We start from the raw sequence: 27,793 nt of genomic DNA on the forward strand, positions 1-27,793 counted from the left end.
CCCTGAAGTGCTCTGTGTGTTTGCTGTCAGACCAAATACTTGGTGAATGATGGCACCCCAGTGTTCCATAAATATCAAGAACTCTTAACACCTGGAATGTAAAGCTTGGAAAAGACGGTGCTTAAATTCCAGTTGCCTCTTCCAAATAGCGTAGGCTCTTCACAACCTTGTTTACTCTACAGCAAAAACAAAGGCCTGCAATTTTCATCCCCTGATTTATACAGAAGATGGAAGGGCAGGAGTGGCTCTGCAGAGGTGTGCCTCAGTTGTATCCTCAAACATTGCTTAGGAAACATTGGCCACCACACCCAGAGGCAAGAACTTGACAGTCAAGAATTCAAAGCAAGAGAAGGCAGCGGCTTCATAGATTTGAGAGACTGGCTAGAATGAGTTGGGAGATCACGAGTTCAGGAAAAAGGTCCTTGCAATGGTACAGCATCATGGGCTGAAAAGAAAACCCTCATGCGTCTTATTCCGTATTTTCAGCTTTAGAGGAAGACAAATTAGACTTTAAATGATAGAATTTTGGAGTTGGAGGCAGACATTAGTCCAAATGTATTTTGCTGGTGAGGAAATATGAGGTCTAGAGATTTGTCTTAAATCATAAAGGGAGCTGACGGCAGAGCTGTGTCTGTAAGCAGGACCTTTAGACTCTCAGTGCTTTCTCAGCTGTGTTCCAGACATTCACAGATACTAATCAGAAGGGGGGATGAACTGGCCATGGACTTACATTGCTATAGAGGGCAATGGGAAAGCACTCTGTAAACTGTAACATAGCCACAATGGAAGATATTATTATTGCAGGTAATTGTCCTGAACACACATACTTATTTGATTACCTACTTGAAAAAGAAACAAATTTGAAATTGCCTGCTCAGTTTTCTCATTATCTGAATTAACAGGAAGAAAATAGAGCAAAATAAAATCCAGAGACAATCTTAGAACAACATTAAGCCTTCTACCCCCTACTTCAAAATAACCTTTACCAACTCTGTTAGAAACCAGCAACATTTTCTCCAAGTTTCCAGAACCCCTCATCTTGCTTGGCTCCACTCTGATGGGGGCGACAATTAATGAACAGTAGACACCAAAATGCTGGAGAAAAGGAGAAACCAGGGAGGTGGTGAACTCTGATGGGTCCTGAGTGGTACGAACAAAAATGCACTATTGAGTATGTTACAACATTTATTGAAACCATTTTCTCAGCAACTTCCCATTTTCCTGAGACATCACTCCCTCCATTGAGCAGTCTGTGTTGTGATAACAGCTGCCTGGGGATTACTTTCTGTTTGGCTCAAGAGGCCAGGTAGGTAAGGGACAGATAATGACGGTGTCACTTACACTGAGGCTTTCATCTCTGCCTCTCAAAGCCGTTTACAACTATTAAGTCTCTTCCTACGACTCTCTTGGCTCCCTCCTCTAGCCAAGGAAATAGAAGACACTTCCAGACCTAAAGCAGGTGACCGTCTTCTCCCCTTCCCACACCTGGTCCTCCCTCACCCTTGGCTCTCAGTCCTCTGGCCGAGCAGCATCCTCAAACCCGCGTGTATTTTCACTTGATGCCCTAGCACAGATGGAAGCCAAAGACGAAGGGCTGACGCTTTCTTTGGACACTTTGCCTGCCAAGCATTTAAGGACATTATTTAAGGTTACATGGTCGTAAGTGGCAGAACTGGGATAAAATCTTGGCAGAGAGGTGTTATAATTATTCCATTTTACACATGAAGAAACAGAGGATCAGTTCCAGAAATGGGACATCAACCTAAGCTTCTGACTCCAGAATCCATGGCTCTGATCTACTCCCCTATTCAGTCCTGGACTCTATCCCCAGGACAGGAGGCAGCTCTCTGGAATGCTTTTGGAGACGGTGGGAGGGAGGGCTGGGATCTAATGCGAGTCGGCTATTTGCTATTGCTGTCCCCAACAATTTCTCTATCCCTATGTCACTTCTCCAGAGCAGGGCATTATGGATCCACTGCTTCCTAGCTCACCCTCCAGCCCAGCCCTCTGCCCAGGGAGTCTCTGTGAGTGACAGTGACTAGCTGGGCTCTGGTAACACCAGGGGAGGGGCTGCCCCGAGCTTCTGGAAGCTCCTTCTCTTTTCCAGGAAGTGTTGAAGAAACTGGAAATCTGAACCCAGAAATCTGTTCACCATTCTTTGGATTCTTGTTGTTCAGCCTGGGTGGAGATGCCCTTCTCTTAGTAAGCTGAAAGGTGTCAGCATGGGGGCCACTAACTCAAGCGGTTGGCTAGCTGGGTCCAGACAGCAGCTGATAGCTCACTACATTAATGAACCTGTTTGGCTGAACTAACTGACTCCGCTGGATGTTGTATGACATGTCCAAGGCTCAGGATACCACTACAGCATTTCTGGGAGATTATTGCTTCTAGTTATAAAGAAGGGCCCTAGAGTTAATACTGCTCCCAGAATAGACTCACTTACAGAGTAGCTTATGCAGTAGGATAACCCGATGCATTGATCGTTATTCATTTACCTTCAAAGACAGAGCCTGTCTTCGTTCAGTCTGGAGATGGTAAGGCTACCTTCCAAATCTTTATCTATGCTGAGCCTCTTACACTGTATCTCCACTGCAGAGGCAGCCCGCATCTCAAACTCAACACATCCAAAACTGACATTATTACTTCCCCCGTCTTCTTCCTGTGTTCCACCATGATTGATGGTACCAACGCCACTCGGTCACCCAAGTCAGAAATCAGACCATCGACCTGCAATCCACCTTCTCTGTCAACTCACATGCAATCAGCCACCAGGACTCAGGAGTGACCCTTGTTCTGAACTCTCAATTCAGTCTCTCCTTTCCACCCCTCCTATTGATGTATCAGTAAACATCCTTAGCTACTTGGTGTAATAAAACAAGAATGGACATTTCCTGAGAGGAGGGACTAAGCATCCAGAACGCTGTGGTGGGTAAGAGTATGAACTTGGAGCCAAAATGGTGGATTTAAATCCCTGTCAAAATGCATCAACTGTGGGATAAGTATCTGAGCTTCGGTTTCCTCATCTATAAAATGAGAATAAAAATACCTCCCTCCCTGGCTTGTTGTGAGGATTAAATAAAGCTAACATACTAACAACACTTACAACACTGCTTGGCACCACATAAGTGTCCACAATATATATTATACATGTAACGATAGATGAGGAAACTGAGACTTCAGAACAGGTAAACACCTTCTTTAGGATCACACGGTGATTAAGTACGGCCGGCATATGAATTCAGATCATCAAAAGCCACACTTTAAAAATGTTACCACGTGGCACATCTATGGTTCCACATGTGGTTGTTAATAACAAAGTAGAACGTCTAAAGTACCAACACAGAAAGACACCATATACGATATAGAACTGTATATACAATGTGGTCTAATTTCAAAAAATATTACGAATTTCTCTACTACTACCTCTGAACCCCATATATTCCTTTGTCATCTCATTTTTCATCCATCTCTCCTACTAAACCACCTGAGGGCAGAGATGCCACATTGTATAGCATAGAGCCAGATACACAACATACAATATTTGTTAAGTTGCTGAATAGCATTGAATCTTTAAAAAAAAAAAAAGCATTTATTTAGCAGATAATAGATGAGTGACATTCTGTGACTTGAACATGACAAAGGATTTTTCTTTCTTTCAGGGAGATGTCTGAGGTCCCTCTGACACAACTGACCACAGTATGAAGTAGAAAGTGCTTCCCGGAGGAAGAAAGACAGTGACCACTCTTCTCAGTGTGTTTTTTGTCAGACAGCTGCCTGCTATAGCCCTGGAAGACACTTCATCAAATGCTTTAATGATGAACTATCTTAAAGGGACTTAGCACTTGCCACTGCCTTCTTTCAAGTTTCTAGCCTGCTCCCGTTACATGGGCTTTGCAGCCTGGCACTTTCAGACTTTGACATGGCTTAGAAATGACATTAGAAATGTCATTGCATAGAAATGACATCACATTGCACATGTGGTTCTATGCCTGTGTTTGTAGAGGAATTGGTAGTGAAATATCTACAATTCCCTACTTTTTTTGAATATATGGATTCAACATGTCTCTACTCCTCCTCTGTATTTCTAGCTTCTATTTCCACACACTAAATGCACATTTATTTTATTTCAAAACGATGAAAGAAAACAGACTGAACAAAAAATTCACCCCACTACGTAGATTTTCCCAGTCTTTTTTAGTAAAAGTGATCAAAACCTAAGAATTTGAAAACAAAGTAATTGGGACTTCCTTGGCAGTCCAGTGGTTAAGATTTCACCTTTCAGTGCAGGGGACATGGGTTTGATCCCTGGTCGGGGAACTAAGATCCCACAGGCCACAGGGCAACTAAGCCTGCGTGCTCTAGAGCCCACACGCCACAACTAAAAAGAAGCCCACGCACCACAACGAAGATCATGCATGCCACAACTAAGACCCGATGCAGCCTAAATAAATAAATAAATTTTAAAATAAATAAATAAAAATTAAAATTAAAAAAGAAAACCAAGTAATAGCTATAGTTCTTTCTTGTCATTTCATCTTTGGAGAAAATAACTCTTTTCTTCTTCCTTCCTAGCATCTTTCCAGTCTTTCCTTGTGCTGCAGCAAATAAATTTGAGAGTTGATGTCCCAGACATGTCCTTTTCCTATTATTTCTTTTAGGGTTGGTGTAGACATGGTACCCAGTGGCAAGCTAAATGAGCCTTTGTTTTCACTGGGCCCTCAGTGGAAGAGGCACCAAGAGATAGCTGAAGGCTTCTTCCTTCTCTCCTAAATCTGTTTGCTACTAAGTTGCGATTCCAAGTCTTTGGTGTAGACTCAGTGGTCTGACTGTCAATGAGACCTCTTTATTTGTTTCTTTGTTAGTGCCTTCTTCTTGTTACTTCTACCTCCTCAGTTTCCATTAGTAAAGCCAACCCTGAGGGCATCCTGCCAAGTTATCTACCCCAGCTCAGCCAACTCATCACAATTCTCACAAATCTTAGGGAAAGTCCTCTTTGGGCTAGGAAATGATCCCAGAACTCATAGAGAAAATGGACTCTTAAATCCTGCCACTATCTTCCTTCTATCAGAGATGTTATTTCTTTGTAATCACTTAAGAACTTCCTTCCCCATTGATCTGATTTCCACGTTCAGGTTTTATCACTTTCCATTTCTGTGTTCTTCACCTGAAACATTTCTGTCCCAGAAATGGAACTCTTGTGTTTAGAACACCATTTTGAATCAATGTTTCTGCATCTTTTCCAAACATACTCCAGTATCACTGAGCTCTATTATTATACGTATAGGGTTGCAAAATAAATGGGTATTTGTTAAATGAAAGAGGAATGCAGCTTAATCATTTGTAGGAGAATTATACGTTTTCTGCTGAGTTTAACTGAGTAAATCGTGTAGCAAAATGACAAAGCTATGTGAATGCGTGTAGCATTGCTTGGTAATCGGCCTCTACCAAGACATGGCAGCATTTTTCTTCCTGGCAACTCTCACAAGATGTCAGCTAGTCAGGAGAGCACTGAGCTGGGATGGCAGAGTGGTTAAGAGAATGGCCTCTGGCACTAGACAGCCTGAGTTTGACTTTCACCTCTAGCATTTACTAGCTGCGTGACTTTGGGCAAGCTGCTTGATCTTTCCGTGCTTAGTCTCCTTAACTATGAAATGAGGATCAGAGTAATCGTACCTACCCACTGCCTTCATAAGCTTGTTTAAGGATTAAGTGAGCTAATATAAGCAAAACACCTAGGAAGTAGCTGGAATAGTGCTGTATAATCGCTCACAATTATTATTACACAGCTATTACTTGGCTTGACAACGACTGTAATTCAAAGAAAAAAACCGAGATGAGAATACTGTATTTTACATCAACTTCCAAGACAATGATACAGCACTGAAATACTTCTTCCGGGAAGATATTCAAACCTGGAGACCTAAAGGAAGCCATTACTTCTCTGAGTCAATCAGGAAACTTTCTTTTTGAACATCTCTGGAATTAATTGAAGAGTCATTAATCACCAACAATTACTAAAAGGAGCCAAAGATGTTGAAATGGAATATGTCTAAAGTCTTGTGACAAACTACTCTTCTGCTATATTCCTATTTGTCTGCAATCTAAGAATCCTATTTTTGGAGATAAAGTTATAATTATATTTACATGCTATAGAATTTTCTAAGTTTTTATTGTCATTACCTCTTATATTTGACGGTGATCTTGGCAAACTCCAAGGTAGAGATTAAAGCCTTTTTTTGGTGGCAGATTAGTAGAAATTTAAGTTATAGCATTTTTTACAACATGACATTGGCTTATCTGTTTACCAGCCTAAGGGTTTCTATATTGGTTCAAAAATTCTGAGTAAGTAGGTTTTTCAGCTATATTTTAAAGGAAGATTAATGCTACCTACAAGTAGCAGATATAATTGCTAATTATAATGAGCTATAATCTCAGATACCAATAAATCAAACAAAACAATAATGTTTTATTTGTACAGATTGCTGTCAACAATGCTAAATTAGTAAGAGACTGAAATGTTTCAAAAAAGGTTTAGCTATTTATGGCAGACACTTAGAGACAATGAATGAGGGATCTGTGTTTACATTTCCCCTAATTTACCTTTCCCAGTCACTGGACGAGACAGTGTATAAACAGAAAAGATTCGGCCTCTATGTCTGTGTTGATATTCAGCTGCAAGTCAGCACCAGTTAGAATATAATTACTATTAGGGACCTGTGTCTCATTCTGGGTATACCAATAGTGTACATTAGTTTTAAGTGAAAGTGACATTGCATAATGATCACATTTTGGCCAAATCTAGAGCACTTGCTTGTTTCTATTGTTACTTAACTGCTCAGGTCTTAAGATTAAATTATCCTCTTTTATCCTTACATGAGATGGAGAAACATTTGATTTATTTCCCTTCTTCACACAATCAATTGATTTGCATAATGCCTAATGAGACTCTCAGATTCCCACATGTTTTACCACATGTTGCTCCAAATGTGCCAACAGACTGTCATTTAAAGCAGAAAAAGAATCTTCAAATTCAGAGGAAAGCCTGGGCTATCCTTTTGAACACCTACAATCAGTTCATCTGATAATATTCCCAGGCAGTCAGATGCCCCCGAGAAACAAGATCTAGTTGTGCTTTTTTTTTTTCGCTTGTTATCAAATGACTTACCCACAATGACTGCAGTGACAGTAAGCAGCACAAAAGCATTCCGAAACAGGTAACTTTTAACATCTTCTTTTGTGATGTTCTGCACTTTCTTCTTGGCCAAGAGTGTGCGTTTACGGACCCCTTGCTGGAATCTCTCCATCCTGCCTCCCATCCTGGCCTCTTCTCCATTGCTTTTAGTCATGTTTTACTTCTGCAGAGTGTCTCTTCTTTGAACTTCAATGTCACGGAATCAGCCCCAGAGAGCCAGTCCTCTTTGGTGTTCAAGAACACAACTAGACGAGAGAGAAAGAGACAAGAATTACAGCCTCCAGGGGTGAGAAATCAGGGCTGCCCGACACCAGGGGAAGCTGTTGGCAAGCTGCATAATCTCAGTAGGAATCAAGGGCTGGAGAGTGGCAATGCCAGATCTCAAGGCTAGAATGTGCATATTTTACTGGACCACGTGTGGGACATGTGCATAAATCCAGAATATATGAGCAGGTACTTGTGTTACATTTTTAAACATTTGTCCTTCCCTCTCCAGTGAAGCTATAAAAGGGCTCATCAGAGCTGGGTGTGACTGAGCACCGTTACCCCCACCCGATCCCCCAGAACCTAGCCAAGTACTTTGCACAATGTTCGCCCTCAATAAATGTCCAATTGAATTAAACGCACAGGAAACGCTCAGTAATTATACTTAATGGCTCATGTTGTATACATGGCAAAGGCATAACCAGGTCAATGAAATGAATTAAGATACTGAGATTTCACAGTCAGAGGTTGCTGTTATATATAATAAAGTAACTACTTTCTGCATTAAGAAAAAAACCACGATAATATCAACTAGTAAATATGCTTATGAAAAGAACACAAGTACCCACAGGCCCTGGGAAATACATTTGACCCTTTCACGTGGTAACTTTTTTTTTTTTTCATAAAATAAGCTAAGTGCACTGGGCACGTTTATAAATCATCTGAAATCATAATTCATCTTCATTTTGGTCCCAAGTAGAAGTACAAATTAGCATTTGTCTTTGTGGCAAACATGCTGGTGTCTTCTGAGGAAACTATCACCACTTTTCAGTATTTTAAAATTTAGGATTTCTAGAATAGATGAGGAGATTAATTCAATTTTCATTCCAAACGTTACAGCGTGCGGTTTCTAGTTTCTTTAAAGTGCTCCTAGGTTATTCAAATATGTCTAAGTAAATCTCTCCTTGGTGGAAATCAGCTGTTTTGAAAGATCAAGGGATTCCTCCTGCTGTTTTACAAGATTTCTAATCCGTAACCTTTCCCGTGATAAATCCAAGTAAACAATCAAGTCGTGCCTGTGGACGTGTGTATCTGGCAACGCGAAAAGCTAGTGTGTGCGTCCGTGTAGGAGGTAGCTAGAAAGCAAGAGACTCCTCGGAAGCTTTTGGCAAATCCAGGTGCAGAAAAAAAGACTAGTCTTAACAGTTTTGACTTTTAAATAAAATTGCGGGCTGGGGTCAGTGATAATAAGACGTACAACTCGCTCAAGACTTCACAGCAGATTAAAAGTTTAGGGAGAAGTGAAGAAGGGGAGACACGAGAGACCAAATTTTTTTCTCTCCTACTAATCTCTGATTCCCTTTACCAGTCACTTTAAAACAGACCAGCTCAGCCTTGATTCTTTCCTAGAGCTCGAACCACAATCTGTCCCCCATCCACCCTGAATGACTCAACTCCAGATTAAGAGAGGACACGGCGTAAATAGACACCACACGCTCAATGCATTAAATTACTAACATGGACTTTATCTACCAAAATGGCTAGCTTTTACTCTCGCTACTCCTCTGCTCGGGAAACAAAATACACTGGCAGAGAAATGGAACGAGAAATGTATCCCAGCAGGAATACAGGACGTCAGACTTACCTTTTCTGATTTTGTAACGGGTGGAAGATACCCCAGGCAATGACAAGGTGAATTCCCAGCAGGTACAGCGGAGCAACAAAACGCAGCGAGCAAGGCGTGCATGTGCTCTGAAACTGCAAATTACTATCGGGGCAACTTAAGAAAAGGGGCGGAGTCTGTGCCCGGGAAAGGGGGAGTGGGGAAAAATGAAAACACCACAGGGAAGGAGGGGGGAAAGCCGAGGTTTCTGGAATATTGATTAATCTTGGCGCACCAGAAGCATGCTTGCTGGCTTTGTTTTGCTCCTTAGACCACTTTTCCAGCTTTGTCAGTTCACTTTCATTAGAAATGCAAAACCGGGACCAGGAAGAATTGAAGAATAAAGCGCACACAACACTCAGAAAGCTTGAAGTCTTGATTAGAACGTTTCAGAGAAGACTTTTCTGAGGCTAAAGTTAATTATCTCACATAATGGCAGGTTTCCTCCCCTTAAGGAAACACGAGAGTGTGCTCTTTTGCCTGGTTGTACAACTGTTATGATGAAAGAGCCCTTCTTTTTAGAATTGGGGAAATAACTGGCATTTCTTGGGAAGACCCGGAACGCAATCAAGTATAGAGAAAAAAAATACTATAATTCTCTAACCTTGTCTAAACTTACTCAAAACACAAGCTGAAACATGCCTCTATTTTAGCAGTTTAAACTCTATTATAGCAAATCTAATTTAGCTCGCCATCTGTGTTGCAAAGATTCAAAAAGGTAAGAAGCACAAAGATGCCAGGATCTTTGCTAAACTACTCAAGTAAAAAGCATTTTAAGACCAAGAGTATAAATGCACACTTGAAGTTTGGTAATTTCAAAAGATAAGTTGCTGTGCGGACATATGCCTCAATTTTAAAGGAGGCTAAATGTCCCCCACACCCCCTCCTGCCTCATCATTTTTAGGAACTAGAAAATTCTCATTGCCTTGAGAATATAACTTGCACTTTTAGTCCACCTTTCTTAAGAAGGAAATAGATTGTGAAGTCGATTTTTAAAAATTAAAAAAAAAGATTTTTGAGCCTGACTCAACTCCAAAACTTAGAACTTGTTTAGTATGAAGAAAAATGTTTAACAGAAACAAAACTCATACCAAAAATTACAGAGTTCTGTATTCCTGTTTATTAACTCTCATATTCCCCATGCAAAATCTGCTTAATTCTTGTGTCTGTTTTCCAACAAGAAAGTATGTCTTTTTCCCTTATTAACAAATCCAGGGAGATTCTAAAGGTATGTCTCCTGCCAAGCTTCAACTGTTGCATGTATATACTCTTGAACAGCTCCTGGTTGGAAAGCAACGGTGAATCACGTAAATGCTAAAATTATAAATTAGCAGCAATTATAACAAGTTTTAAACTTGCATCATTTTAAGAGATTATTGAGAATATCTACCTCTGCCAGTCCCACCCATCAGCAATCTTTCTCTTCCTCTTATCTCTTAGGTCACTTAGCATCCATATCACATAGTTTAACACATAGTTCCACTGTCTCCTACTGCTCCTTTCTTTTAAAAAATCCTGTTAAATTTTGGCTTCTCAACTAAATTGTAAGTTCTTTGAGGGCAAGAATGGGTCTTATACCTGATACATAGTAAACATTAAATTCAACTCCTATGAATGAATGACATAATATAAGAGTATTAAACAAAACACTTTGCAACCTTCTGTGTTAAAACAAAATCACTTATTTTTATGTTCACACTTCTGGCCTAGCTACGTGGAGCACATGTCATTTCTCAATGCCATGACTACATTTTAAAGCATTTATTTACTACACTAGGTCCTCTCTGAGCCATGGGTTTACGACTAATTTGTTCACATTTCTTGTGGAAGTGACCTGTATTTCAAGAGAACTTAAAAGAGAAATCTTTATATGATTTTTAATGGAGTTTCAAGTCAGGTGGTATTTTCGTTTTTAATTCTATTTTTTTTATAGGCAAGAAAAAGCACTAGAAAAACCTCACTTTGGTTAGCATAGAGATGAGAAGGCCCTAGTGCCCCTTCTTTTTTCCTTTTTTCTAATCCCCAAAGCTTGGTTAAAAACCACTTCGTTATTTTAGTTTGCACAGACATTATGGGAGTCTGGTGAACCCCGGAGAAGGGAAATAATTCACCACTGAAAGTTTTGTTGGCTGTAATAAAAACCCAATGAGAAAATGAGATGCAAAAAGTTTCAGTTCAGAGTTCATCTGAATTACAAGGTTTTAGTCTGGGGGACATATTGGGAACTACTTCTTTTAAGTACCACTTTCTCTTTTGGAAAGCTATAGCAATAATGCCCTCAGGACAACTTGGGTTTACTCAACACATATTTCTTCCTTTTCCTCTATTTTATAAATAAGACCCTTGAGCATTCAAACATTTTTCCTTCTTAGAAATACTAAATAAGCGAAACAGCAAGAAATTATGAACATGTCTCTATATGTCTCTATATGTATTTCATTTAAAGCTACTCTGGGTAGGAGACACAGAGCTAGGAAATCACTTTAATTTTGGTATTTCAGAGTTTAAAAAAAAAAAAAGATGTGGCAAAACCTGCTCCTTTTAAAAAATTTTCCAAGAATTTTCTTTGAACATGCTATTATAAAGTATGCTGTAGGTAAATTCATTTGGGGGGTTGGGGAATGTCACCATAACAGGAAACAACCAAATCCAACCTATCCTTGAACTCCATTAGTTTCAAGTATGAGGGATCATGATTAACAAGTAAGTGTCGTAACATAGTACAGAACAATCACATTTCAGCAGTCAAGATAAGGGAATTTGAGGAAGAATATGATTAGAAATCCTTTTAACCTTTATTGAATATTTTCCACTTTTATTTGTAATTTCATGGGAGATTTTTTCCTTCCTTGTTCAAATAGTTTACATTTTAGAATCACCATAAGGAATGTCAATTTTCCTTCTACAATTTGGAAATTGTAGAATGTTAAGACAATGAAGGGGACTTGATTTAACCCCAGGGGACGCACTAGAGGTAGCAGGAGTAGACAGAGTACTTGTGGTAGTTGGTCTTTCATTTTGCCTTAAATTTTTTCCTTCTTAGGTTTGAATGTAAAAAGCAAAACAACAAAAAATTGATGGTGAATTCTGGTTAGGTTTTTAATGATTTGGGTTTATCTTAAACCTATGTGAAGCCTGAAAAACCCAACTATAGAGGTGAACTATAATTAACCTTTATCCTACTCACTCGTTCAACAAACCTTGAGCAAGTCCTGAGCTCCAAATACCAGCCCCTTTTCTCTAGGGGTCCACAGACACATCTGTAATTATTGCACAGTGGGCAGTAGGGGGGCCCCACAGAAAGTTATGGGAACTCTGTGCTGGAGCCTATTTACCAGGTCTCCCTACGAGGACTCAGAAATCCTTGGAGGACCTGTTCCTGGCTCAGCCTTGTACGTACAGAGGACCCAAAACAGCAAATGAAAAAACCTTGAACTCTATTCCTAGGCAAGAGGGAGCCACAGGATTTAAGCACTGGAGTGATTTTAGTTTTAGGTTGATGCAAACCCTTTGAGTGAACAAGACTTTAGTTAGGAAGCCAAAGGGGCAGAGGAGCATTTACAAACGGGGGTAGTTCACGCTCACATTAAAAAAAAAAAAAAAAAAAATTCTATTGAAGAGTACAGACAACCTCATGGTATTGAGCCCCAAGGGATAGGCTGGCATTGAGTTGAGACCACCTCCACTAGAGGTGCTTCCTCTCCAGGTCACCTGACCCACCCACTTCACTTGTTTTAGTTCCCAGTGTGTTCCTCTAGCACATTCTAATGTTGTGACCTCTGAACGGGTTTAAGAAGTGGTCTGAGTAAGGGTAGAGGCCTAGGGAACCCCAACATAATAGGTAAGAAGAATAACAGGACCCCCCTCAATAGATCTGCAGGTGGTGAGAAATTATACCAACCATTTTATCCCAAGTTAGCTAAGAGTTGGACATAATGGCGGTTTAAAGCAATGTAACACATTTTCTTCATACTAAAACTAAAGAGGGTCTGCTTTTTAATGAATATTTCACAAGTGTTATTGCTATTAATTATGACTCATGTTGTGAAATGGCTCTTTTCCCAGTTCTTCAAAACGAGCCAAACCTCCACAGGACCAGAATCTTAGTGTAGCTGGGAAAGATCGGGTAGGTTAGTGGGAATGAAAGGTTTTGGCAGTGTGAGCAACAATGATAGTCGACATTTTTATAGGAATTTATAGTTTCAGAAACACTTTTACACACACTATCTAATTTGATCTTTGTGACAGTGCTTTGAGGAACATGCTATTATCACTAGCCCTGTATATCCAGACGTTGACATGGAGTTCCAAGGGATTGAGCAATTTGCCCAGCATTACAGTCAGTGAGTGACAAGAGTTCCTAACAGTTCACGGAAATTTGGTTTCTCATCTTTTTCCAAAAGGAGTCTCCAGTAGCTTTTATTAAGACAAAGAGAAAAAAGAGTAAAGAATATTAAAAGGAAGGCCTACCATCTGTTATTTCTTCTGGAAAGTCAACCCTAAACTTCTCCTGTTCCCTCTCCTCCTCCAATCCCTGACAGGGTTGATTGCCCTTCCTATGTGCTCCCAAGACTTCCTGGGTTTAAATTTCCAGAGTGATTACCACCCTGTTCTGTAACTCTCTCTTTCTAGACTGTGGGCCCTTTGAGAACAGAGCTTATCTTTATAACTACTGCCTACCCAGTCACCAGTACAGAAGGTTGCTTGGTTAAGTAAGAGTTGCTGCATCAATAAATGGACACATCACAGCCACAAATACGAGAAATTGTATCAGTCCATCTCCAATCCTAAAACTTGGAGAAAGGACATCAGTGAACATCAAACTTAAAAAAGGGGAGAAAAACTAATGGATTCCTTTTTCAATCATTACAATATAAAAGAGATCCAAGTGGAGCTGCTCTAATGGAACGGGTGGGAGGTGGCGGTCAGAAGCTATCTCAGTTTCCCCCTCTTCTCTCCCTCAGGGGTCCCCCTCATCAATCCATGGATTCCACCCATCATCCTTGAGAACAAAGATGTGTTTTGTTTTGTTTTATTGGCTTTACGGCATGTGGGATCTTAGTTCCCCGACCAGGGATTGAACCTGCGCCCCCCTGCAGTGGAAGCGTGGAGTCTCAACGACTGGACCACCAGGGAAGTCCCAGAACAAGGATGAATGAGGAAGTCATGTCAGCTTGTGCCAGGATTCCTTAGTACTAGGTCCAGGTTTAGAACTTAGGTCCCCCCATTCTTGCCCCCATCGTGTTTTCAATCACTAAACCACAAGTTCCTCCTCTCCCAAATTTGAATGTCGTCTGTAAAATGAGGTTAGGCTACCTTATTTTGCTCAAGTCGCTTTCTCTTTCAACAGTCTATGATTCTAAATCATGTCATGCCAATAATAGGCTTGCCCCATCCACTTCGATATATTTAGTTAGTGTCACAAATTTTTATATGCACTCAGTGATTAATGGCTTCTCATTAGATTCCTCTGCCACAAATTAAACACAAACATATAAACAGTCACCAGAGGAAGCTTACTGAAGGGCATGGGTTTTATGAAGCACAGTGATGACATGAATCTTTTATAAGTGTTTGCTGGTATAGAATCATAATTACAGCAATCAAGACAGATACACCTCTTTTGTAAGGAAAAAAAGTAATTATAATTTAAAAGCGCACAGCTCAAAGTTGCCATCACAAAAACGACTATTATAGCAACTATTTCGCATTTGGACATTTTTTTGGCAGGAGCTCTGGGCATTGTTTATTGTGAGTCAGAAACAGGCACTGAGAAAATATGCAAATTTTTTAAGCAAGAGAAAATGCAGCTTTGAGTTGAGAAAACAGGGTGAATGGTGCAAACTGTCTGGGTCTTGCACACAAATCAATCTTAGAGGCTGAAATAATTTTTGGTCATTGGATGCTGTGAGAGTAATTTGGGGTAAGGTCAGAATAAAGTTATTTTATGCTTTAAAATATACATTCAAGATTTGTGCTGTACCCTGGAATCAAAGTCCATCTTCTGCTAATGCCACATCTATAGCTTGATTCTAAATTGAAAGACCAAGGAAGAAACCTCCGCAATGCTACCGATCCCATTTTCCTTGGCTGGGCAGAGGAACGGCTCTGGGCTCGTGAGGCAGCTCACCTCTGGGTCACAGAAGTGGCAAAGCCAAGCGTCCTCCCTCACCCTGCTGCCACCTCACACAGGATCACACCTGAAGAAATAAAATTCACTTGGGGTAACAAGTTCACTCCTGTCGCTAGACCTCAGTTGTAAATGGGTGTTTCTATCAGAGTTGCATGAATCCAGTACCAAAATCTCTTAATATCAACAGATGAAACTAGGGGAGATAATATAGCCTTGGAGAAAAATACACTGAGGCTGGGGTCTGGTGATGGAAGCTTGGGTAGATATTGGGAGACTCCCCCGCCTCCAAACAAAAGGTGAGGCAAGAACTAAGTTTCAAACTTTTTTTAACCTGATAAAGTTAATTCGTATATGGGCCGATGTCACAAATCGAAACCTCAGACAGCCTGCACTGTCAAGGAAACCTAACACACTAACTCCAGTCCTCCCACTCTGCTTTAGCTAGCTTACCTTACCTAGAAAATAGGACCTGTCAGCCTTATAAGGACCTCTAGCCAATCATGCCCCCTTTCAGCGTGGCCTCTTCTAAAGCTCTACAAAGTCACTCTGGCCCCAAATCCCTCGGGACGGTTGCTCCACTGCCTGGGAGGGACTGTGCTTCTCCAGTCCATGGGTTGTTTTCACTGAATAAAGGACATCAAACTCATTTCAAAATTGTATTATTTTTGTCGTTAGAGAAACCCTTTGTTCAAATAAAATCTCATGATGAAACAAACGGTAATACAGCACATCGGGGATAAACCTAATGTCCGGGTGAGATTACAGCCAGAGTGTCCAGAGCCACTAGATTTATACTTCCTCTGGTGTCCCCTCCCTTCTCCCCACCACTAGCATCTGGACCCTGAATGGGTTCCCAGGGCAAGATATGGAAATGACTGGATCGGGTAACTCGAAGTGCTCAGATTCTGAGAATAACGTTCTCATAATCTGGAATAATCTCAGAGGAAAAGACAAAAGGTTTAAAGTAAACTCTAAGGACCCCACGGTGCTAGTGATGTTTCAATGAATAAATCTTATAGAGGCATGGTTTGTTTTAGTAAATTCAACCACAGGTAAGATGTATGGGAGTATGTTTTTCAGGTCTCACGCCCAGGCCTGGGGTGGGTGGAGGGGATGATGGGTGGTAATGAGACGGACTGGACTGAGCAATGGGTCATAGTTTTTATGTCCTTGTGACCTAGTTAAGCTCCGGGATAGATGCAGGAAATGCAACAAAGCCAAATTAATGGTTTGCCCAAAGTCAACTAAGTGAATGTCGAAATCAGCACCAGAACCCGGGGCTCACACTCCCAGCCCTGATCATTTTCAGACAAACATACAGTGAAAGCCTGGTAAGACGTGATTCACTTATGAGACAGATATTTTCAGCTGCAGTGTTATAAAGCTATTGTTGTCCAATATGGTAGCCATTGGCCGCATGTATTGGAGTGCTTGAATGTGGCTCCTGCAAATTGAGATGTGCTTTAAGTGTGAAGTATATATTGGATTTTGAAAACTTGATCCAAAAAAATGTTAAGTATCCCATTAATAATTATTCGTATTGATTACATGCTTGTAATGATAATATTTTAGATATTGGGTTAAGTAAAATATATTAAAACTATGTTAAAGACAGTTTCACCTGTTTCTTTTTTGCTTCTTTTAACGTGGCCAATAGAAAACTTAAAATCACATATGTGACTCTCATCGTCTTTCTGTTGGAAAGACAGCACCGTTGTAAAGTGATTACTCTTTATAGAGGCGTTCTTGGACTTGGTAGAGCTGGCGAGACCCCCTCTCCAGTCCATTCTCTCCCAATTTATTTAAATAGATTAGCATGTGGTGAGAATATTTCGGTCTCTGCTAGAGGTTTAATGCTAATGGTCAGAGTAATAATAATAAAACAGCTACCAGTTATTAAATCTTTTCTATGTGCCAGGCACTGTGCCAAGTGCTTTACATTTGCCTCCTTTACTTGTCACAGCAAACCTCTTGTTACTAAATTTCATCATTCCCACTTTACCAGCGAAGGAATTGAGGTTCTGAGAGGATTAGCAACCAGCCAAGGTCACAAGCTGGTTAAGTGGCTGGACTGAGATTCCACCGCAGGCCGCTTGCTTTCAAAGCTCAGGTACTTGAGCGCCACACAGTTCTGCTCTGCGAACGAACACTCCCGAGGAAAACACTGTCCTCCGAATTGCACCAATTCCCACTAGGTTTGAAGGCACTGGAGGGAAGGTGGGATACCCAGAGAAGGGCAAAACGGTTGCGGTCCTCAAGGATCTTCCAGTGCTGTAGGGAAAACAGATGCACAGTGAGATAGATGACCGAATAAGACCTGATGAAATTGAAAAATAAAACTCTCTAGACAGACAGTTTGCAGGGAAAAGGGAGGGTTGCACGGTAGAAGCAGCATTTCAGAAGGAGCTCTGCGGGTGAAGTGTTTTGCATACTTAGGAATAGCTAGGGAGAGTCTTCCAGGTGGAAGAACCCAGGAGCAAAGACACAGCACGGACTCAAGAGCGGCTATTAAAACATGGCACAGCCGAAAGAAAAGACAGAAGAGGTTGAGCACACCGTGTTTTAGACAAGTAGAGAGTAAGAAGGTAGAAACAGCTTGGATACCTTGCTTTCTTTTCTTTTTAATTGAGGTATAGCTGATTTACAATATTGTGTTGGTTTCAGGTGCACGGCAAAGTGATTTGGCTACACATACGTGTGTGTGTGTGTGTGTGTGTGTGTGTATTCATTTTTTGGATTCTTTTCCATTGTAGGTTATTACAAGATATTGACTATAGTTCCCTGTGCTATACAGTAAATCCTTGTAGTTTATATGTTTTATATAGGGTAGTGTATATCTGTTAATCCTAAACTCTTAATTTATTCCTCCCCCACCTTTGCTTTCTTGACAAGCATCTCTTGGGTTGAAGAAAAGTCTTTGGGTGCAACTTTCAGAATCAAAGATAGCTTTGTATTAATGCAGTGTGTAAAATGCTCAAGTCTTTTCTCTAGAATCTGGCCAAATAAGCAATCACAGCTACCACCACAAAATCAGCCCCTAAAACTTTCGGAGAACTACCCAATGTTCATGAACCAAAAGGAACAGGGTATCCAAATGTAACAAAGATGCCACAGGAGTGATCCCCTGGTGGCCCACGTTCTCTCATATTCCAGGATCTTTATCAGCAGAAATGAAATGCCTTCTCATCCACACCCCTGCCTCAGCCCCACCCCAAATCCACACTCGGGTCAAAATCCTCATTTTCTTCAATTCCATTATGGGAAGTTATGTCTCGGAGGCAGTAGATCCACAAAAGGATAATAATTGCTAACACTTATGAGGCAGACAGAGAAGACTAGAAAAAGCAGCTTTCACCAGCATGTAGAAGAGAGGGAATAATTTTATTAGATAATCTATTGGGATCCCTCTTTAGATGTCTGTTAAGTTTTTCAAATGTAATTTTTAAGACAGAACCACTCCTCACATCCTTGGCAAGGTAGCCTTCCTCTGCTTACCTTTTTTTTTTCACAAAATCCAATGTGACTCAGAGCTACCGGTCCAGCTTTCAAATTCTTCCAGGAAACTGGAGCCACCAGGTGAGGCCTATTGTTATGGAACGGTTTGGTGATTAAAATGTAGTCCTAATCTAATTTCAGCCCCCAGGGTTTGTCTCCAGGTTAAAATGTGTGGAGTGGAATTAGGGAAAGGAGGCCTGCCAAAGGGTAAATTTACCCCTGGTTAACTACCCTTTGCACTAGTCTTCTACTACAAATTCAGTACCAGAGCCAGGACCGAGCAAATCCTGCCCTGGGAATACAGTCAGTATATGTATATATATGTATATATATGTCAATCCTGGAGCTACGCCTCTGGCATTCCTTTCACCCACCTGGCAAGTCTGGTCTTCTCAACTTCTTATCACAGAGAATTCATTGCTTCCTTGCTGGCTGTTTAGAACTCTTCTCTTGGGTCTGCTGGATGAGATTGCAATCTTTATTTGATCCTGGGGCTTTACGGAAGAAGGTCCATCCTTCAGGCTAGTCTTGAGTTGCTGAGAGCTGCCTGGAGATTTAAAAATGCACATTTGACTGTATGAATTAAAACTGGTGTGATCAGGGTTAAGAAAAAGGAAAAGAACAAACAAGCAAAGGGAGTGGGCAAGGGCACAGATAATCCTCAAAAGGGGAGGAAGAGGCTATGGTGCAGCTGGGATTCTGATTCTCATTAGGAAGTCAGTGTGGACTAGAGGAGGGCTCCTCTCTGACCTTTCTCTTAAGGTTGATGTGACATGTTCAGCTTCCTCAGCTCTACCAGCATGGGCCCTGAAGATTTCTGCATCTTATTCTAGCGCCCCTTCAGTGCCTATGGAGAGCTTATATTTGTTAACATGTTTACATAAATTTCCCCCCGCTAAAATTTTTGAGGATTTAGGTCTTCAAAATGTTTTTTCTTTACAATAGAGTAAAAATTATAAAGTAAAACGTGTTTCCCTTCTACACTTCTTCACACCCACAACCTTTGCTCCACAGTCAGCCGTGTATTTTTACGCTTTTTTTAAAAAGTTGAAATATAGTTGATTTACAACGTTGTGTTAATTTCTGCTGTACAGCAAGGTGATTCAGTTATACATATGTACACATTCATTTTTATATTCTTTTCCATTATGATTTGCCACAGGACATTGAATACAGTTCTCTGGGCTGTACCATAGGACCTTGTTGTTTATCCATTCTTTATGTATTAGTTTGCATCTGCTAACCCCAAACTCCCACTCCAAGTCTATTTACACTTCATGCAACAAATTTCTGAGTCGCAACTCAGTGCGCGACACTGTTTAAGGCACTGTGGGTAGAGTGGTGAAGAAAGGAGAGGAGGTCTAGACGCTCCTGGAGCTTATATTCTAGTGGGGGAGACAGACCCTAAACAAAGAAATGCGGATGGCTTCAGGAAAGGGCTCTGGATCTCACTGACTGGGATAGGAAGCCACTGTAGGGCTTAGCTCAGTGCAGAGGGGTAAAGTGGCCTTTTTAAAGAGTGAACTCTAAGACTTCCCTGGAGGTCCAGTGGTTAAGACTCTGCGCTTCCACTGTAGGGGGCAAGGGTTCGATCCCTGGTTGGGTCCTGCATGCCGTGTGGCGTTGATTTCCGGTGGCCTTGGCCTGCAGAGGCTTGAAGCAGGGTTTCAGTTCCTGGTCAGCGTTTGAGGTCGGGTCTCGGGGGTGAGAGCACCGAATCCTAGCCACTAGATCAGTGGTCAGTGACAAGGCCCTGGCCCTACGGCTTTGTAGAAAAAGAGTTCCCACAAAGACAGAAAGCAGTGAAACAAGTATTTATTAGGAAAAAAAGAAGTACAGTACGTGTGGATAGACACATGGGTGGGCTCAAAGAGAGAGTCATACCCTCGTGGCAGTTTGAATCACTTTTACGGGGCATTTCTTCCAGGTTTCCTTGGGCCAATCATTTGGATTTACCTGGTTTAAAGTCCGTATTTGGCGTATCTCAGGATTTTCCCATGTATGTGCGTGCACTTCTTAGCCAAGATGGATTCTACCGAAGAGGCCTATGGGTAGTGAGCGTGTGGGGCCTTTAGGGACTTTCCACCCCCTCACTTGTTCCCGTAAACCAACCTCTTGCGCCACTCCTTCTCCCTATCGAAACCAATTCTTCTCCCTATCGTGCGCCACTCCTTCTCCCTATCGAAACCAATTCTTCTCCCTATCGAAACCAATTCTTGGAGTTTTTCAGTTGACGGGGACTTTCCAGCCAGCGGGTAATTTTCCAGTTGCCCGTAACAGGTATACGCCCTAACCGCCACATTGAACAAACAACTGTAACGGCCAGAAGGTGGGGCAAAAGTTCCTAAGCCAATGAATTCAAAAGTCACCACATTTACCCAATCATTGTGAGAATATACCCGCCCTATGAGTAAATAAACCTATAAAAAGTATGTGATTCCGCTTTTAGGGGTTCCCCATCGGCCTCCTGCGTGAGGTTCAGGGAACCCCGGTGCATCGGCTCCTAATAAACCTCTTGCGTGTTGCAACGGCTCTCGACTCTTGGCGGTTCTTGGGCGAGTTGGAATCCCTCGCAGACCGTTTGGGTCTAACAAGCGTTAGTTAGCATCACTCTCCTTTTGACCTCCACGGAGGCTTTCTGTGCATGTGTATTCGGGGATGTCTCCTGCCTTCGAGAATGAGGAATATGTGGTCTCTTCTATCTGAGCAGGACCCAGCCTCGTCTCTCAATTGTCCTGCTATTCCCATCTCGGAGTTATCGGTCCACAGGGAGCGAACTCAAACCATTTGCCCTGAGGGCCCATCTATCTCTTGCCTCAGCGTGGCCAAAAAACAAATAAACAAACAAAAATAAAAAAGCGAACTCTGGGCGCTGCCTGGAGAATGGTTAGTAGGAGCGAGAGACTAATTAGGAGGCTACTGGAAAAGCCCCCAGGAGAGATGATGGTGGCTTGGATTAAGGTGACTAACCAGAGAGGTGATGAGCAGTAGTCCTGTGAGAGGATGACTTTTGAAAGAAGAACTGTCAGGATTTGATGCTATTTGGACAAAGGGTGTGAAAGAAAGAGTAGTGAAGGATGGAACTAAAGTTTTAGGCTTGAGGAACTAGGTAAGTAGAGTTTAACTGAAATGGGGTTGAAAGCCTAAGGTTCAGGTTAGGTGAATGAAGAGCTTTTGGATCCTCTCACATCTCCAAATGGAGATGGCCAGGTGGCAAGGGCATTCAAGAGAGACGGAAAGCTGGAATATTTGGGACTTGCCACACAAAAACTCCAGCTGCAAGGGCATGCCAAGGGAGTGCACAAGTGTGCATAGAGACAGAGCAGAACCTGATTCATAACTGAAATGGAATGGAGTAACTAAAAATTAAATAGTCCAGTTTATTTTGCTTAATATCCTACATGCTCAAACACTGTTACAGAGGCTGAAATTATATCTAATGAAATCTCTATTATTCTGCCTCATTTTGTTAGCCAAATTTTTAATAAGCATGTATTGGCTCAAAAAGGATGACACCAAGGTTTTGGCCTGAGAAACTGGAAGACTGTGGTTGTAATTTACTGATTTGGGGAAGAGTGGGAACAGACTTGTGTGGGGTGTGGGCAGGGCAGGAAATTAAAAGATAATCAAGTGGAGATGTTGAACAGGCTGTTAGACATAAGAGAAGGAATTCAGGGGAGAGGTCTGGTTGGAGATTAGATTTGGTGTTATCAGCCTCTAGACAGTGTTTAAAGCTAGGGCACAGTTTAATAGTAACAACACAGATTTCATCTCCACAGGGTGTGAGTGTAGCTAGAGATATATAAGCAAGAACTGATCATCAAGGAATGGGCCGGGGGCTCTCCAATTCCTAGACATGGAAAAACTGTGGAGGAATTGGAAGGGAGACCACGTGGTAAGCAAGGAAAAAGCAGAAGTGTTGTCTAATGTGCCACATTATTTTAAACATTACAGGTACTGAAAATATCAAAGAGTCAGAGACTCTTATGAAATTTAATGCAAGCATAAAATACCTTAGGTGTTAATTACATGGCCTCTGTATTTAATTCTAAATCTCCCCAGGATTATACATACTTGCCTGCTTAGAAAATAATTATGTTATCCAAAGGATCAGGGGGTTGCTTTCCCAAAGGAATATTTTGAAATTATGTTTCTAGCTGTACATTCCCAGCTAATCAGTGTGGCATATTGACCAGAGATTTTGGCTGGGTGTGATATGTGAAGCAGCAGACGGCAGGGCATGGCTTCTCAACTCCTGACTGCCATGCTGTGAGATGCTCTTTAAGTCTCACTGTCATGAATTTGAAGGGTAGAGAGTGGGGTGGTCACATAAGTCAACTCCCAGGGGATGAGGTTGGAGTCTTTAAGCAACCACAGGGTAGCCACATCCCTTGACTGGACTTTGCATTTCTTTATTTTTTGAGGTTGTGTCAAGATCTTTCTGTGGAATTCTGAACCTGGGGTTGGAGGAGTTGTCCAAAGGGTCTTCTACAGATAGAACCCAGGCATCTGTGAACTTGGATGTGAAAAATATCACAACTTTATTTTCATTAACTTTTCATTGAAATTCAGCAATTCCTTCACTTATGAGTGTAGGCAACAAACCATATTAATATTAGCAGTATCTGGACTTTGTCACCAATAGAAAGGATAGATGTTATTATATCGCCTTACAGTTGTTTCAGATATCTCAACAGTACTTCAAAATTGCAGTAGTTATTAGACCTGACACTGTATTTTTTTTATTGTGTTGGTAAAGAAGCATATATATATATAACTGTATTTCAAGATGATCGTTTCCCTTTGTAATCTTTTGCTTTATGCTTACATGTTTTTTATCTTATTGTGAGAAGGGACTTAAACAGATTGCCAAAGGGGACAATGGTGCAGAAAGGTGGAGAACCCCTGCTGTCTCTCAACTTGTGTCTTGAATTCTTGCCATGTACTTCCCACTTCCTGGCACCATACCACTCCTAAAGACACTGTAATGATATTCTACTGGACATCTTGAGGCTTTGATCAATGACATTATCATTACTTATGGTGTCTTTTCTCATCTGAAGTTTGAAATTTTAGGCAGTGAAGTCTGCTCTTGTTACATTTTTCTTCACGGCTTCTGGTTTTGAGTATTTCTTGAAAAGACATTACCCACTCTAAAGTTATAAAAGTACTGTACTCTCCAATGTTTTCTTCCAGCATTTTAATAGGGCTTTTATTTTGTCTTTCATCTAGGACTTTAATCTAATTGGAATTTCTTTTTATGTCTTCTGTGATGTAAGAATCTAACTTTTTAATTTGTTCTCCTAAAATGGTAGTCAAATATTCCAACACCATTTATTGAATAGTCAACCTTTTCTTCATTTACCATATATTTTTAGCAGCTTTATTGAGAGACACAAGGTGTTAGGTTGTAAAAAGTTTTTTTATTACTCATATCCAATCCCAGGCCCAGTTGTTCATTGCCCTCTTTGGAGGGCAATCAGTGTCATTAGTTTCTTTTGTATCCTTACAGAGATATTTACTTATGTGTATATTTATTATTTTATATCAATTATACCTCAGTAAAATTACTAAAAATATGATAAATGAGGAAAAGATCGACTCTTCAAAAATAGAAATATTTATGCATATATAAGCAAATACATGTACACACACAATAATATATAATATGCATTGTTTTTCCTTATCAATATATTTTGGACATTATTCCATACCTGTATTTAAAAATATTCTTCATTCTCTTTTACTTCAACTTAGAATTTTATTGTATTGATATGCTCAACAAATATGTATTGAAAACATACTATGTGTGAAGTACTTTTCTTTTTTTTGAATAAATTTATTTATTTTATTTTTGGCTGTGTTGGGTCTTCATTGCTGCGCACCAGCTTTCTCTAGTTGCGGCGAGTGGGATCTACTCTTTGTTGCAGTGTGCGGGTTTCTCATTGCGGTGGCTTCTCTTGATGCAGAGCACGGGCTCTAGGCACGTGGGCTTCAGTAGTTGTGGCACGTAGGCTCAGTAGTTGTGGCTCACGGGCTCCAGAGCACAGGCTCAGCAGTTGTGGCACACGGGCTCAGTTGCTCTGCGGCATGTGGTATCGTCTCAGACCAGGGATCGAACCCGTGTCCCCTGCATTGGCAGGTGGATTCTTAACCACTGTGCCACCAGGGAAGCCCTGAAGTACTTTTCTAAGCTCTGACATATCAGTGAACAAAACAAACACAAATCTTTTCCCTCATAGATCTTACTTTCTAACGAGATTGATCATAGTTTATTTAACCAGTTTAACGGATATTTAATTTTCAATCTTTTGATATTATAAACAGTGCTCTAATAAATACCTTATGTATGTCATTTTGCACATACGCAAATATATTGATAGAATACAATTCTAGAAGAGGAATTTCTGGGTCAAAGGGTGCGTACATTTGTAACCGATATGATCAAATTATTCTTGGTAGAGGATGAATCAATTTATACTCCCAACGATAATGTATTGACAGTGCTGGTTCCTCCATACATTGTTCTATGCAGGTGTTTTTTTGGTTTGTTTTGGGGTTTTTTTTTTTGCGGTACACGGGCCTCTCACTGTTGTGGCCTCTCCCACTGCGGAGCACAGGCTCCGGACGCGCAGGCTCAGCGTCCATGGCTCACGGGCCCAGCCGCTCTGCAGCACGTGGGATCTTCCCGGACTGGGGCACGAACCTGTGTCCCGTGCATCGGCAGGCGGACTCTCAATCACTGCGCCACCAGGGAAGCCCTTTTTTGTCTATTTAATAGGCAAAAAAATGACAAGTCATTGTAGAGTTATTTACATGTTTCTTCTGAAGAATGTTACTGGGTGTCTTTTCATATTTTTAAGAACCATTTCTGTTTCATATCCTTTGCCTGTTTATCTATTGAGTTGTTAGCCTTTTCTTGCCGTATAGATTGTATATATTAGGAAATGTTGGTCTTTTTTTCTGTGATTTAAATTTCTAATATTTTGACCAGTTTGTCATTTATTTTGATATTTGATGGGTTTTGCTATACATAAATTTTGATTTTTATGTAATTGAAATAATCAATCTTTCCTTTTGTGGTTTCTGGGAAGTTGTATGGTACTTAGGATTATAAAAAGACTCCAGTGATTTTTTTCTTGAATTTATATTATTTCATTTTTTGAATTTAAATACTTAATCTATCTGGAATTATCTTGCCATAAAGTAAGGACTCAATTTTTTCCCAGATGACAGCTCCAACACAATTTATTAAATACTTTTTCTTTTCTCTATTGATATTAAATATCATCTTTATAACTACTAAATTTCCACATATATTTATGTCTATGTCTTGCCTTTCTACTCTGATCCATTGATCTGTCTGCATACTCAGTGTGCCAATACCACAGTTTTAATTATTGTAGCATTATACTGTAAAGACGTTCTTTCATTAGTTTTGCTTTTCACAATTGTCTTAGCTATTCTTCTTTTTTTTTAAATAAATTTATTTTATTTTATTTATTTATTTTTGGCTGCGTTGGGTCTTCATTGCTGTGCCTGGGCTTTTCTCTGGTTGCGGCGAGAGGGGGTTACTTTTCGTTGTGGTGCGCGGGCTTCTCATTGTGGTGGCTTCTCTTGTTGCGGAGCACGGGCTCTAGGTGCGCAGGCTTCAGTAGTTGTGGCACGCGGGCTTAGTTGCTCCGTGGCATGCGGGATTTTCCCGGATCTGGACTTGAACCTGTGTCCCCTGCATTGGCAGGCAGATTCTTAACCACTGTGCTACCAGGGAAGCCCGTCTTAGCTATTCTTGCTTGCTTATTTTTCCACATGTACTTTAGAATCAGCTTATACATTGCAATCTCTCATTATTTTGTTCAGATTTCCCAGGGAGCCCAATATATAGCATTTTTTTTTCTCTGTCCAGGTTACGAACAAAGTGAGAAAAAAGGTAAAGAATTAAGCATGTTGGAAATCAAATATAACCGTTATTAGAGACACGGCTGAGTTGGATAGCTAAGTATACTTCCAAATGGCCTCGTGAACAGAATCTCAGGACTAGGCAGATATATTTCTGAGCCACAGGCAACCTTGGTCTGGGGATGGCCTCTTGAGGTGGGAGCTGTCCAGGTGAGGCTCGTGAAACCATCATCCTTGCGGCCCACTCACTTCCAAGCAAAAGGAAGGAATAAAGCCAAGAAAGTCTACTTTATTCTTTCCAAATTTGCTAGAGAAGGAGAAGGAGGAACGAGTGAGAACTGTAAAAGAGGCCTTAAAAATCCTCTGCAGGAAAGAAAACTGGGCCTTTCCCTTCTAACAATTTGATGTTGGGTGGAGTAAATTATTATTCCACTTTTTTCGGTGAGATACATAGTACACAGAAATGTTAAGAAGAGACACAGAAACCTCCATCTTCTACTTCAGTTAACTCCTTATGCAAAGCTTTCGTGGCCTTCGACAGATCCCCTCAACAATCCCTTACATTAATCATTGGTATCTTCTCTCAGCCCAATGTAAACATGACAGAAGTCATAAAGATAAATTTCTCCATTATTTTTTTCTTCATTGACATGGTTTACAAATAATACTTAATACAGTCTCACAGTCAAATAATCCTCAATCCAACCTTGAACTGCTTCCATTTGGAACTCTGACATTGAGTTCAATTTCTTTTCGGTTTCAGGACAGCATCATCTATCTTCCTCGGCATCTACCACATAGCTTCTTTCTGTCTGACTCTTATCTCAAATTAATTAACCCCGAAGTGATGTCAACTTCCATGCTCAGTTCCCTCTACAAGGTGTGTTTTTCATATCCTTGAAGCTATCTATGGGATTATTGCTGTGGACCCTAAAACTGAGAAATACCCTCAAATCATCTCTGATTTTCTGAAGTTGAAGCTAGAATCACCTACCTCACATCCATTCTACTCCTGTCCCCTGGGATCTGGCTGCACTAAAACTGATCAAACATGGAGGATCAAACATGCCTTTTCAATGATCACTTAGGTCTTCCTAATCTACATATTCCTCTGGGTGGAAGATCCATCTTAGCCCTCCAATGCCTGCACCCCACCCCTGAGACACGTGACTCTGTGGAATTCCAGGGCAGGGACGGTATACCTAAA

General features: G+C 40.8%; 1 protein-coding gene across 1 annotated transcript in view; it reads right to left on the bottom strand.

Moving 5' to 3' along the window:
- Nucleotides 1–9,168, bottom strand: part of SLC1A3 (solute carrier family 1 member 3) — a 74,056-nt gene extending 64,888 nt beyond the window's left edge. The window contains exons 1-2 of the mRNA XM_032629000.1: nt 9,042–9,168; nt 7,166–7,437 (exon numbers count right to left, since the gene is read on the bottom strand). Of these exons, the coding sequence (XP_032484891.1) occupies nt 7,166–7,346 (181 nt within the window). The 5' untranslated portion in view covers nt 7,347–7,437; nt 9,042–9,168. The remainder of the gene's footprint in view (nt 1–7,165; nt 7,438–9,041) is intronic.
- Between the last annotated feature and the right edge of the window lie 18,625 nt (nt 9,169–27,793).

This window comes from Phocoena sinus, chromosome 3 (genome assembly GCF_008692025.1).
Source record: "Phocoena sinus isolate mPhoSin1 chromosome 3, mPhoSin1.pri, whole genome shotgun sequence".
Lineage (NCBI taxonomy): Eukaryota > Metazoa > Chordata > Mammalia > Artiodactyla > Phocoenidae > Phocoena > Phocoena sinus.